This window comes from Gigantopelta aegis, chromosome 7, assembly GCF_016097555.1.
Source record: "Gigantopelta aegis isolate Gae_Host chromosome 7, Gae_host_genome, whole genome shotgun sequence".
In the NCBI taxonomy this organism is placed as follows: domain Eukaryota; kingdom Metazoa; phylum Mollusca; class Gastropoda; order Neomphalida; family Peltospiridae; genus Gigantopelta; species Gigantopelta aegis.
In genome coordinates, this window is record NC_054705.1 from 17,688,905 (window position 1) to 17,703,733 (window position 14,829).

Consider the following 14,829-nt stretch of genomic DNA (forward strand, 5'->3'; position numbering starts at 1 on the left):
GGCACGTTAATATGTTATCCAATCCAACCCAACCAGATTGATGATTACCAATGCATCTGGTCGTATTTGAAAACAAAAAATTAAACATCTGTACCTATAAAATATGGATATGAAGTGCAATTACGATAAAATATATAAAACTGATTGAATACGAAGCTAAATAATGATGACACAATCAGTATCCTGTCGTTAAGTGTAAGTTTTTAAACTTGCAGGTCGATTCGTTTTGTATTTGTGGGTTTTTTGGGAGGATCATTTTGTCAGGTATGTTTGCACAACAGTATTGTTAAGTAATTATTAATTAAATAAAGATACCTTTAATTCGTATTTCTTTTTAAAACACCATGGTCAAGTAAATTTTCCACAAAAGTTCAACCAGAAGAAATATATCATGGCGTAACGTGTTCTCGATAGAATCAACGAAAGACATTAGAAAAGCGAAAGACATTGTCAAACTCTCTCTCTCTCTCTCTCTCTCTCTCTCTCTCTCTCTCTCTCTCTCTCTCTCTCTCTCTCTCTCTCACACACACACACACACACACACACACGCTCTCTCTCTCTCTCTCTCTCCCTCTCTCTCTCGATCGCTTTCTCTCTCTCTCTCTCTCTCTCTCTCTCTCTCTCTCTCTCTCTCTCTCTCTCTCTCTCTCTCTCTCTCTCTCTCTCTCTCTCTCTCTCTCTGCATGTGTGTGTGTGTGTGTAACCTCAGCAATATATCACAGTATTGCTATATCAAACACACGAAAGAACTCTCTCATGTTTTGATTCAGACGAACTATATTAATGTGGATTAATAATAGTTGTGCTGTGTTTTCTATGCTCTTCTTTTTAAAACACCACACCACGAAGAGGCTTGCGCTGCTGGCTAGAGATGCCGACATTGTCACATAAAGAAACGCGTCGTACGTCCCTGTTAAATCTCTTAGAGCGCCTGAAATGAAGAGAGATACAAGTTTAACTACACCACTAGTGCACATTGATTTATTAATCATCGACTATTGGATGTCAAACGTTTGGAAATTCTGATATAATATGATACAGACTTGGAGACATACCACGGCCTTTGTTATACCAGTCGTGGCGTTCTGGCTGAAAATGAGAAATAGCCCAATTGGCCAACGGGTGTCGATAAAAAAAATATATATATATTGTTTTTTTCCAAAACGCTTTTACTTGTTTTCTTATGTCAAACTGAAATTATTTATACAAAAAAAAAAAAAAAAAACCTTTACCGCCATTCAACTTAAAAAGGTGGAAGATGTTTTTTTTATGATGATATATCTGTATAAACTTACCACCCAATGGACTTGCTATCAAGTTCCCCGTAGCACTAACAGTGTTTATGTATCCAAATGCTGATGTGTAACATTCACTTCCAACCACTTCCATGAGGATAGCAGGGTACACTATAAATACCGGTCCCCAGGGAATACTGTACAGAACCACCGCGACCAACATAAACGGGTATGTGTTGGCATGTACTATTAGAAGCACGGATAACCCTCCAGCGAACAGCGCAAGGAAGTACAGAGCCATACTCGATATTTTTGAAAAGAACAACAGCAGCAAAACACATAAGACTCTCCCGCCGAGATTGGCTAGTCCCATAATGGAAACGAAAAATGCGCCAGTTTGAGAGTCGAAACCTTTGGATTGTGCAATGTCCACCAGGAAAATGTTGAGACCCATGGCAAAAATAGATATAACAATTTTGCTGAAGCCCACAACGAGGAAGGGTTTACTTCTAAATAAAGACAAATTCAGCGTCTTCCACCATACTTGGCTTTGCTTGTCTGTTTTGCCTCCGACTAATTGGATTCGTGATTTTAACGAGCATAGGGCCATGGTGATCGGACAGCCGTGTAGTAAAATTCCTCCTAAAAGTAAGAAGGCTCCTCGCCATCCAAATTTCGCAATTAAGACGCTGCCAAAGTAAGGGTAGATAATCCCGCTAATGCCAGTTCCGAACATTATCAAGGTTAAAAGTAAGCGCCTGAGTTTCTGTCTTCAACAGTCTCTCCCATCACAGAAAATGTTACCAAATACAACAGACCGAGTCCCAGGCCTGTAGAATAAATAATTTATTAATTTCATTTTAACTTATTTTTCGTGATTATATCCAATTACGGTTCAAATACGCTGTCCTGGACACACGCCTCAGCTATCTGAGCTGTCAGTCCAGGACAGTGGGTTAATAGTTAGCTGTTGGTGGTTAGTGAGAGAGAAGAGGGTGTAGTTGTCTTACACCTACCCAATGATCGTCAAAAGACGCTCTGGGCGAAAGCCGGTACTGGGCTGCGAACCCTGTACCTACCAGCCTTGTTTCCGATGGCTTAACCACGATACCACCGAGGCCGGTTAAATAATATATGTGGGTGCGTGGGTAATTTTTGGCAGACTTCCATCAGAGAACTGTTCAAGCATGCTTGTCGTGGGGACAACCTCTGACTTCTCCAGACAGTTCTGTTCATGACAGGGTGTAAATAACATTTAAATTTGAGGTGCTACTCATAGAGCCAAGCTCTGTACCGGCCTCGGTTGTGTAACGGTTAAGCCACCAGGCTTAAGACAGGTAGGTATTGGGTTCGCACCTCGTCTAGTTAATCAATATTTGTCTCGGCCGAGCGTCGACATATACCAATTAACATAGACTCGGTTGATATTTTCCATATTAAAAAATACTCGTGACGAATGCTCTATACATACATACATACATATTGTGGGTTCCCTTTTCGCCATAGTGCGCCCCTCCCCCCCCCCCCACACACAAAAAAGCCCAAAATAAATAAATAAATAATAAAGAAAAATAATAATTTGTTGTATCCACCCCTGTTGTATCCACCCCACATAGTGTGTGTGTGTGTGTGTGTGTGTGTGTGTGTGTGTGTGTGTGTGTGTGTGTGTGTATGTATGTGTGTGTGTCCAGGACAGCATGCTTGAACCTCACCTGTGAGTGCTCCGATGCAGACAACGAGAACCAGGACTGACGGGGCAAAGCTCGCTGCCACACAACCCACTGTGGCCAGCACACCACCGAACAGCCCAATCCTCATCACGCCGAACCGAGATAACAGTACACTTCCTAGAGCTCCTGTGGAAAAACAAATCAGGACAAAAAATTAATATGTTTTAACATCTTCACTCATTTTAGTACTAAATTAAAATAATAGTACACTTCTTGATGCACCTGCGACAACAGGGGAAAAAAAAAAAGAGAGATCTGTTTTTAACTAACGTCTAACAACTAACCAATAAACCACTGTCCTGGAACGACAGTCCAGATAGCTGCACCTGCAGCCCGACCGTGATCGGTATCAGGCGGAGCTAACTGTCAAGCACACTGATTGGCTATCTACGTACCGGAGCCAAGCAGGACTGTCAAGCAAAATGATTGGATGAGTGACGTCTGAGCTCGAGACCCCTGGAACGTGTCTATGATCTCAACGAAGAATACACTGAGAACCATCAGAAATCCGAGACTGATTCCAAGCAAAATACCACAAAGGACAGTCAGCAGCAGGTAGCTGGTCTTCTTAACCTTCTTGCTAGGCGAAGACGTTCTGCAACAGAGTGAAAGAAGACTTACAGTTTGTTTTGTTTAATGACACCAGTAGCACGGGTGCATCTGGAATTGTGTTAAAGAGGAGCCACCCAGAGCGAGTTTTAACGACTCGGTGAGTAGATGTGAGGCCATTACACCCTCTTCCCTCTCATTAACCACTAACAATTAATAACTAGCCCACTGTCCTGAACAGACAGTCCAGATAGCTGAGGTGTGAGCCCAGGACAGCGTGCTTGAACCTTAATTGGATATAAGCATGAAAATAAGTTGAAATGTAAATTAAATGTCAGGTGATTTTGGAGCATGTTACCCTGAACATTTTGAAATCAGGGTTAACTATGACACTCACCAAATTCGTCAGTTGCGAATTTCAAAAACAACTGGCAAATTTTATTTTAATTCGGCGAAATAATTTCATGTTATAATTGATATTTTGTTACAAAATTAGTGAGTTGCTGCAATTTTTAAAGTTTCAATAGATAATTTGGCGAAATTTTCTGCATATACAGATGGTCAGAGATGCGCTTTCTTGGCAATATTATTTATGACGAATGTTTTTAAAATTCACTATAAAGGCACTTCAAATGGGCGGGGGGGGGGGGGGGGCACGTGACATCACGTGACCCCTGGATCCGCAAATGACAAGATAACATTGATCTATTAATCATCGGCTGGTGGATGTCAAACATTTGGTCATTCTGACATATTTGGTCTAGAGGTAATCCACAAAAAAAATTCATTAGCAGTAAGGGATTTTTGTATTTGCACTTTTCTACAGACAGGTCAGCACATGCCACGATCTTTTGATATACCAGTTGTGGGACACTGGTTGGGACGGAAAGAACCCAATCAGAGAACATTTCTACCACGGAGATTCGATCCTTAGACCCCAGCACATGAGGTGTCTGCACTACCGACAGAGACGAATTAATATTTACTGACACCCTAACACCAGGGGTGGGACGTAGCCCAGTGGTGCAGCAGCGCTCGCCTAATGCGGGGTTGGTCTAGGATCGATCCCCGTTGATGTGCCTATTGGGCTATTTCTCGTTACAGCCAGTGCACCACGATTGGTATGTGTTATTCTGTAAATGGATGATGTATGTAAAATATCCCTCTCTTCTAATGGAAAAAAAATGTAGCGAGTTTCCTTTCTAATAAGACTACATGCCTACACTCACGCCTATGTGCCTGAATTACCAATATATATATATATATATATATATATATATATATATATATATATATATATATATATATATATATATATATATTGCATAGGCCTACTACTAGAGTACATATTTTCTTTTTAAAGGCAATGTCTGAGATTGGCTGCAACCGGCTTCGGTAGTATCATGGTTAAATCATTGGACATAATGCTGGTATATAGGTACTGGGTTCGCAGCCTGGTACTGGCTCCCACCCATAACAAGATTTAACGACTCAGTAGGTGGTGTAAGACCACTACACCCTCTTCTCTCTCACTAACCACTGACAACTAACCCACTGTCCTGGACAGATAGCGCAGATAGCTGAGGTGTGTGTGTCCAGGACAGCCTGCTTGAACCTTAATTGGATGTAAGCACGAAAATAAGTTGAAATGAAATCTAAGGAGTTTATTAACATGCATATATAGAGAAAATCTTACTTCGGTAACACTTGGCCGACAAAGGTTAAAGTCTGTGTTGTTTAATGACACCACTAGAGTACGCTAATTTATTAATCATCGGATATTGGAACATTTGGTAATTTTGACATATATTCTTAGTGAGGAAGCCCGAGGGATCTTTTATATGCACCACCCCATAGACAGGATTGCACATACTGCGGCCTTTGATACCAGTCTTGGTGCACAGGCTGGAACGAGAAATATCCCAAAAGGGCCCATTGACGGGATCGATCCTAGACCGAACGCGCATCAAGAGAGCGCTTTACCGCTGGGCTACGTCGCAGACTACGCCCCAGACCTTATTAATCGAACAAGAACGACAAGAGCGGACATCTCATTGTAACTGTAATAAACTGTTGCACTGACCTTTCTTTTCGTGAACATTTTTAGTGTGCTGTCTTAGTCTATCTTTAGACCAACCTCGGTGGCATCGTGGTTAGGCCATCGGTCTACAGGCTGGTAGGTACTGGGTTCGGATCCCAGTCGAGGCATGGGATTTTTAATCCAGATACCGACTCCAAACCCTGAATGAGTGCTCCGCAAGGCTCAATGGGTAGGCGTAAACCACTTGCGACTGAGTGAGTGAGTTAAAGTATTTACGTGCATATATGCCACGAGGGCTTCACGCACGGCTATCATGGGTTTAATCTTTGACTTTCGCCAGTGACTAAGTCCAGGACGGGGGGGGGGGGGGGGGGTAAGTTTGAAGTGGACGGAATTTGGATGTGGATGTGGAACTGTATTTACGTGCCCATATCCAAGTTAGGTTCAGGCACGCCCACCCCGGACTTAGCCTCTGACATCGCCAGTGACCAATTCCGGGGCAGGAAGGGGGGGGGGATAAGTTTGAGGTGGGCGGAATTTTGAAAAAATTTAGTAAAGTTGAGAATAACCATGTCCGGTTAAAATTAAGGCCCAAATAAAAAAATAGACTGCTCATCCAAAGGTGAAGGTGATTAGAGCAATTTAGACGGACTGCCAAAAATAAAGGGTGCCAGACTTTACAAAAAAATAAACACAATTTTTGAAGTGACGGCCGAAAAAATTTAAAGTTTGACTAAGTCCTACTCACGGATGTAAAGGAGGTTGGTGGTGAGGATGTCGTCACGGAGACCCGATGAAGTTCGTAACGTCGAGCTGCGGGATGGATTGCCGGTATGGAGAGGTTGCTAACTGCTTGGCTAATGGACGGTAGTCGTCCCCGGAAACTGTCTTGATGATACGATGGATGGTCGGGTTGTCCATTTCGTGGAGTAGCAGGCCTTGGTGGTAAAATCCCTTCCGGCGGATGGTGAGGCAGAGTCCATGTCCATCCCGCAACGTGACCTTGTGAACAGCGTAGTCTCCTTCAGTTACCATTAAGGTGAAGGGGGTAGAACATGTCCTACACCCATATCAAGGAAAACCTATAAAATGCGCCAGGTGCCAGAGATGGCGCCATACCCAACGTAAGTGTACGTCGACCCGGGAGCATTACCGATTACTTATTTATGGAATTTGGAATAGAAAATTTAGTAACAGTCTTAGACTTAGACCTATTTCGAGACCGGCCTCCGATAGGATCGGTGGTCTGACTCGGGGCTAGTAACAGTCTACATAGCCTAAGTGCGTGGACCGACTAGTAGACACCAAGGAAGAGCCGTGATCTAATTGGCCAAGTTTGAACTCCTTGGTCTATTAAAGTCTAAGTCGACGGAGAATAACCTGCACCCCAGTCATGTCCGGACTAAGAAATTAAATCCAAAAATATGTTTGACTGCTCAGCCTAAAAGGTTTTAAGGTGATTTGAGCAATTGAAGTGCGTTCGACTATTTATAAACAAATAAACATAAGAATTTTGAGCCACGGCCAAAATATGTTTAAGTACAACTAAGCCCAAAAAGGAGGTTATCTGTCCTAGTTAAGGTTGGCGTCGAAGGACTCATGGCAAGGTCATGGACTGTTCAGGCCTGAAGTTGGGGAGTCCTTCAGTCAACATCTTGATGTTTCTGTCGATGGCTCCTGGATATACGTCCCGCAGTACCATCTTCAGGATGCGATGAATGGTGGCGTTGAACATCAATGGCATCAGGAGTCCCTGCCTGTACAGTCCGTCCTGCTGTGCCGTCACGTAAAGTTGATTCAAGTATAGCGCTGCCTGTATCTGGTACTTCCCTTGTCCGGTTGGAAGTTGGCGCCAAATGATCGTCGATCCAAGGTCCCTTAAGGTGCGTGCAGTCGGTAAAGTCGCCGATGACCGCTCCCCGGTACCTTGATGACAGCTGCTCGCAAACGAGAATCCAATCGGATTGGTCGGATGTCTTTGGTATGGTGGCCGCCGACACCTTTCTCCTCTTGGAATCCCGCTCGACCGCCGCTAGAACAGCAACAACTGCCGGAGGCGCTGATGGGCTGGCTGGGGGGTGAATGCTCCGCAAGGCTCAATGGGTAGGTGTAAACCACTTGCACTGACCAGTGATCCATAACTGGTTTAACAAAGGCCATGGTTTGTGTTATCCTGCCTGTGAGAAGTGCAAATAAAAGATCCCTTGCTGCTAATCGGAAAGAGTAGCCTATGTAGTGGCGACAGCGGGTTTCCTCTCACAATCTGTGTGGTCCTTAACCATATGTTTGACACCATATAACCGTAAATAAAATGTGTTGAGTGCGTCGTTAAATAAAACATTTCTTTATTTCTATCTTTAGGGACGTAGCTCAGTGGTAAAGCGTTTGCCTGATGCGCTGTGAGTCTGGGATCGATCCCCGTCTGTGGTCCCATCGGGCTAAAAAAAAAAATTCGTTCCAGCAAGTGCACTACGACTGATATATCAAAAGGCCGTGCTATGTACTATTCTGTCTGTAGGATGGTGCATACAAAAGATATCTTGTTACCAATGGGAAAATGTAGCAGGTTTCCTCTCTAATGTTTGACATACAATATACTATGATTACTAAATCAATGTGATCTAGTTGTGTCGTTAAACAGACACAACACACTTTAACTTTAATTAATAGTACTCTATGAGAGAGCTAGACGGACATTTGGTAGGTCATACGATCTCATTACAGAGTGTATATCCTTCGAAATGCCAGAAAGGGATTTAGCGTATAACCTACGAAATGTCCGTAAGGGAGCTAGCGTATAACCTTCCAAATGTCCGTAAGGGAGCTAACGTATAACCTTCCAAATGTCCGTAAGGGAGCTAGCGTATAACCTTCGAAATGTCAGTAAGGGAGCTAGCGTATAACCTTCGAAATGTCCGTAAGGGAGCTAGCGTATAACCTTCGAAATGTCCGTACGGGAGCTAGCGTATAACCTTCCAAATATCCGTAAGGGAGCTAGCGTATAACCTTCCAAATGTCCGCAAGGGGGCTAGCGTATAACCTTCCAAATGTCCGTAAGGGAGCTAGCGTATAACCTTCCAAATGTCCGTAAGGGAGCTAGCGTATAACCTTCCAAATGTCCGTAAGGGAGCTAGCGTATAACCTTCCAAATGTCCGTAAGGGAGCTAGCGTATAACCTCCGAAATGTCCGTAAGGGAGCTAGCGTATAACCTTCCAAACGTCCGTAAGGGAGCTAGCGTATAACCTTCCAAATGTCCGTAAGGGAGCTAGCCGTAAGGGAGCTAGCGTATATCCTTCCAAATGTCCGTAAGGGAGCTAGCGTATAACCTTCCAAGTGTCCGTAAGGGAGCTACTGTATAACCTTCCAAATGTCCGTAACGGAGCTAGCATATAACCTTCCAAATGTCCGTAAGGGAGCTAACGTATAACCTTCCAAATGTCCGCAAGGGAGCTAGCGTATAACCTTCCAAATGTCCGTAAGGGAGCTAGCGTATAACCTTCCAAATGTCCGCAAGGGAGCAAGCGTATAACCTTCCAAATGTCCGCAAGGGAGCTAGCGTATAACCTTCCAAATGTCCGCAAGGGGGCTTCCATATAACCTTCCAAATGTCCGTAAGGGAGCTAGCGTATAACCTTCCAAATGTCCGCAAGGGGGCTTCCATATAACCTTCCAAATGTCCGTAACGCAGCTAGCGTATAACCTTCCAAATGTCCGCAAGGGAGCTTGCGTATAACCTTCCAAATGTCCGTAAGGGAGCTAGCGTATAACCTTCCAAATGTCAGTCTAGCTCTCTTACAGTCAGAATACTCGGGCTCCACCTTGACATACCTTGTAGCTGCACCAAGTGCTGTAGTTTCATTTCCAGGCAAAACATCGTCTTCCTTTTCCAAGCATGGAATATTTAGTAGTGAAATTTCGGTTTTCCGTCCCCCTTCATCAACTTCTTTGGGACCATTACTCTTGCTTACTTCGTCCTCAGCCGTGTCAGAAATTGTTACTGACCATACAGCAGACCGAGTCACGGCTTGTTAGTCATCCCAGCTGTTTGAGTCAGTCTATGCATGCAGTCAGTGCGTGAAGACAGGTTGAAAGGTGAGAATCAGTACAAAAAGGGGAATCTATATTAAACAGAGAAAAACAAATACATGTAGATGCCAAAAAAATAAAATAAATATCTATATGATATTCCAAAGATGCAAAAATAGGCTCCAAAAACTGAGATCGATGGGGTGGGGGGTTGGGGGTGGGGGTTTCAGATAGTTGCTCCACTACATCCCACCAACCTCTGAAGACAAAAAGAAGTTTGGTTTGTTTAACGACACCACTAGAACACATTGATTTATTAATCATCTGCTATTAGATGTCAAACATTTGATAATTTCGACTTGTAATCTTAGAGAGGAAACCTGCTACAATTTTCCCAATGCAGAAAGGCATATTTGACTTGTAGTCTTAGAGAAGAAAGCCTTTAAAGTTTTTCATTAGTAGAAAGGGATCTTTTACATGCACCATCCCAGACAGATAGTACATACCACAGCCTTTGATATACCATTCGTGGTGCACTGGCTGGAACGAAAGATAGCCTAATGGGCCCACCAACGGGGATCGATCCTATGCCGACCGCGCATCAAACGAGCGCTTTACCACTGAGCTACGTCCAGCCCCGTTTCCGAAGACAATGTAGATGGAAATTATATCAATATATAACTGAGAATGTTTGTGTGAGTGTGTGTGTGTGTGGGAGGGGGGGGGGGGGGTGTGTGTGTGTGGGTTTGTATCTGCGTGTGTGTTCGTGTGTTTGTGTATGTAGGTGTGTATGTGTGGGTGTGTATTTATGTGTGTGGGTGTGTGGGTGTATTTGATTCTCTGTGTATTTGTTTGTGTGTGTGTATGTGTATGTGTATGTGTGTTTGTGTGTGTGTCCGTTTGTGTGTGTATGTGTGTGTATGTGCGATTGTGCATGTGTGTGTGTATGTGTGTGTGTTTGTGTGTGTGTGTGTGTTTGTGCACGTGTGTGTGTGTATTTGTGTGTGTGTATTTGCGTGTGTGTGTGTGTGTGTGTGTGTGTGTGTGTGTGTGTGTGTGTGTGTGTGTGTGTTGTTGTTGTGTATGTTTGTGTTTTTTTGTTGTTGTTTTTTAAAATGCATTTTATTGTATTAGAAACACCAGTATGACCACAAACATTTCGGTTGTACGGAAATGGATAATCTAAACAATAAAATATAAGTAAAGTTTGATTTCAGTGCTCATAAACGGCTCTAATCGTGAAAACTATGCCTATAGTGTTAAACAACTAGTATCTGTGCCTTTAATTGCTGGTGCAGAATTCGTTTGAGTATTTTGATTGTCTCTCGATATATACTCTTCAAAAGAAGAAACGCAAAACCACATTGTCGTAACATTTGGAGAATTGATTTAATTATTGAATGGTGAGTCCGATAATTACCAAATGTTGGAGGATTGTTCACAGTTCACTCTAGTCCATTGTGAGTAAGTGATAGGACACACCACCAAGGTCAAGGTCATCTGAAGTCAATACCGGGTGTGGTCTCCGCGTGTGTTGACAACTGCCTGGCACCGCCTGCCCATTGAAGCAACCAGAGTACGGATGACGTCCCGGGGGATGGTGGCCCACTCGGCCTGCAAGGCTGCTGCCAGCTCGGGCAGGGTCTGGGGCTGTGGTTGTCGCTGTCGGAGGCGACGGTCCAACTCGTCCCATAGATGCTCAATTGGGTTCAAATCCGGTGCTATCGATGGCCAAGGAAGGACATTAATGTTGTTGTTCTGTAGGAAAGCCGTTGTGAGACGTGCTGTGTGAGGCCTGGCGTTGTCATGTTGGAACACTGCGTTGGCGTTGGCCATAACTGGAACGATGTGTGGCCGGAGGATCTGGTCAATGTAGCCCTGTGCATTCAGGTTGCCCTGCACGTGGACCAGGTCAGTTCTGCCAGTGTGTGAGATGGCTGCCCACACCATGACACTACCCTCGCCGAATCTGTCCACTTCCTGCACGCAGTTTTCCGCATAACGTTCACCACGACGCCTATACACGCGACATCTTCCATCATGACGTCGGAGCAGAAATCGGGACTCGTCACTGAACCACACCTGTCTCCATCGCAGTTGAGGCCATTGTCGATGAATCTGGCACCACTGCAGTCGGAGTCGACGGTGTTGTGGTGTTAAGATGACACCTCGAACTGGACGTCTGGCACGAATTCCTACCTCACGTAGGCGGTTCCGTACGGTCTGGTCGGATATCCTGCGCAAACCTGGTATTGCTGCGGCTGTGGAGGTGGCAGTAGTCAATCGTTCCCGAAGGTGGTGTACCCGGATGTAGCGGTCCTGCCCGGGGGTAGTGACCCGTGGTCGACCGGATCTAGGGAGGTCACGTGTTGATCCATGTTGCTGGTAACGGTCCCACAGTCTGGAGATGGTGCTTGGAATGCCCTGGCAACGGCCGTTCTGGATTCGCCTGCGTCTAGTCGGCCGATGGCATTGTTTCTCTGCGGTTCACTGAAACGTGGCATGTCCTGGATTGTCAACTGTCGGCCAGATACAGAGGCCAGGCAAGCGAACACTCTGCACTTTTATACTGTCGGTGTTCATGTTGCACGTGCAGACAACGCACGTGCAGTGGTGACATGGTTTGCACGTGGCTGCGTTTTTGCGAATATTCACATTTTGAAACTTTATTTTACAGTAGCTGCGTTTTATCGAATGTAACCGTGGGAATGTGTTTGGGACATGCAATGACCTTATATTCACAAAGCATGAACCGGTAGGAAACATAAAATCGGAGTTATAACCCATTTGTACCCTTTTGCGTTTCTTTTTTTGAAGAGTATATATAATAAAATATAAATTATAAAACACATAACAAAAATAGCCCAAGCGCTTTCAATTATTCCGTCACGAAAAATGTTATTATATATATATATATATATATATATATATATATATATATATATATATATATATATATATATATATATATATATATGATTATATATAACTTACTCGTTCAATGTAGAAACCTCAGCAGACTGACTGAAAGAAGGAAGGAAATGTTTATTTAACGACGCACTCAACACATTTTATTTACGGTTATATGGCGTCAGACATATGGTTAAGGACCACACAGGTATATATATATATATATATATATATATATATAGAGAGAGAGAGAGAGAGAGAGAGAGAGAGAGAGAGAGAGAGAGAGAGAGAGAGAGAGAGAGAGAGAGAGAAGCAGCAAGGGATCTTTTATATCCACCACTCCACAGACAGGATAACACATACCACGGACTTTGATATACCAGTCGTGATGCACTGTCTGGAAAGAGAAATGGCCCAAATGGGCCCACGGACAGGGATCGTTCCCAAACCGACCGCGCATCACGCAAGCGCTTTACCACTGAGCTACGTCCCGACCCTTGATGGCCATAAACACGTGTTATTTAGAAAGGTGGATATTTTAAAGGGACATACCCTAGTTTTTAAACACTAACGCATATTTTTGACTATTATAACCGTTTTTGATAACTTAAATCATACTTTACTTAGATTTCATTGTTTAGATTATCAATCGTTGTACATTTGAAGTGTTTTTGGTCATCCTGGTGTATTTAATATCACAAAATTCCTTTTTCATATTTTTTAAAACGCACGTACATCTGAGAAGTAACAGTTATGGAGTCGAGTTTTAGGGTATTTTACAATTTCAAAGTCACAGACTCATGTTTCACTCACTTGTAGTTTTGTCCAAATGTGTTACAGGTTTGTAGATTAACTAAACTTAGTTTTAATTTTTACGGGTTGAAACTAGGGTATGTCCCTTTAAATAATAGGGGGCGAGGCGTAGCCCATTGGTAAAGCGCTCGCTTGATGCGCCGTCAGTTTGGGATCGATCCCCATCAGTGGGACCATTGCGCTATTTCTCGCTCCAGCCAGTGCACCACGACTGGTACATCAAATACCGTGGTATGTGCTATCCTGTCTATGGGATGGTGCATATAAAAAATCCCATGCTGTTAATCGAAAAAGAGTAGCCCATGAAGTTGCGACAGCGGGTTTCCTCCCTCTATATCTGTGTGGTCCTTAACCATATGTCCGACGCTATTATAACCGTAAATAAAATGTGTTGAGTGCGTTGTTAAATAAAACGTTTCCTTCCTTTAAACAATAGAATAAATCTAAAGCAATGTTTTACAATGCAATATTAGTATATTCATATAGGTGTTCAGGAGACCTGTAGACAAAACGGTCCGCTAGGCTCATAGTTTACCTCCCCCTCCCCAACCCCCACCCCCATCCATCAACCCGGTTCAGACCACGCTACGCCCATGGTATAAAACTATTGTCAGCTATTTCAAGGTTATGCAAAACTAAGAAAGGTACGTACCTCAAAAGCTAGGGAGGTCATTACACCTTCCACGTTACACGGCTGTTTATAACTATAACACGAACACATACATAGTCTTCAAGATCAAATGGTGCAGTTCACATAGCTTGTCTGGGGGTTCCTTTCCGGGCAGATTTAGAGGTGGTTGTTACCCAAGTGACTCCATCTGTTTGGACTGGCAACTTTGCCGTAAACAACAAAAATATACACCGCAAAGCGTAGACTACCCATGACGCCCTTTAACCTTCACCACTCCAGGGATGGCGTGGTCTGGGTTGGTGGGGGGGGGGGGGGGGGGGGGGGGAGGGGGGTGCAGACCTTCGTTTTTGAAAAACCCAGGAGTGCTAAAAATCGCACTCCTCAAAATGCTTATGAGGGGAGTAGAAATGACACTCCTCAAAATGCAGAGGAGGGAAAAATCGCACCCCTCAAAATAATCAGAATTGGAGGCAAGAGACCGAGAGGAATTGCACCCATGAACATGATTAAGTTTGAGGAGTAATGATTTCTAAATTAAATATCTTAAGAGTTAATGTTTTATGTTTTCAAAATAAATATCCTAATTTAACTAATATGATAATATGATAGTTGTTCTCAAAGATGAAGGAATGGGCCATTGCAGTCTTTCACAAGAAAAAGAAACACCATGAACACAACATTTATCGATTTCTTATATATTATATGCATATTATGTTGCATTAAAATTCTGAATCATGATAATCTGTTGACTATTTATGAATAAAGAATTGAAACTGATTTGTTTGTGTTTATTTTGTTTTATTTAAAATAAGTACAATAATTTTAATCTTCATCGCAGAATGATATTTCTCCATGGACACAAACCTGTGAACTGAATGTGAATTGGCATTGTA

The 14,829-nt window shown here is 43.3% G+C and overlaps 1 protein-coding gene across 1 annotated transcript; it reads right to left on the reverse strand.

The window, feature by feature from the left end:
* Positions 1-716: 716 nt before the first annotated feature.
* Positions 717-9,663, reverse strand: LOC121377947 (monocarboxylate transporter 4-like). Its single transcript, XM_041506041.1, has 4 exons — positions 9,385-9,663; positions 3,361-3,560; positions 2,948-3,091; positions 717-931 (listed from the first exon to the last, which is right to left on the reverse strand). Exons 2-4 carry the CDS (start codon positions 3,464-3,466, stop codon positions 717-719), a joined length of 465 nt encoding a protein of 154 aa, XP_041361975.1. The 5' UTR covers positions 3,467-3,560; positions 9,385-9,663.
* Between the last annotated feature and the right edge of the window lie 5,166 nt (positions 9,664-14,829).

Coding starts and splice junctions, on each gene's coding strand:
- LOC121377947 (XM_041506041.1), bottom strand. CDS start 3,466: ATGGTTCTCAGTGTATTCTTCGTTGAGATCATAGACACGTTCCAGGGG. Junction 3,092..3,360: donor GACAGTCCTGCTTGGCTCCG/GTACGTAGATAG, acceptor GTTTTTCCACAG/GAGCTCTAGGAAGTGTACTG. Junction 932..2,947: donor CTGCATCGGAGCACTCACAG/GTGAGGTTCAAG, acceptor TCTTCATTTCAG/GCGCTCTAAGAGATTTAACA.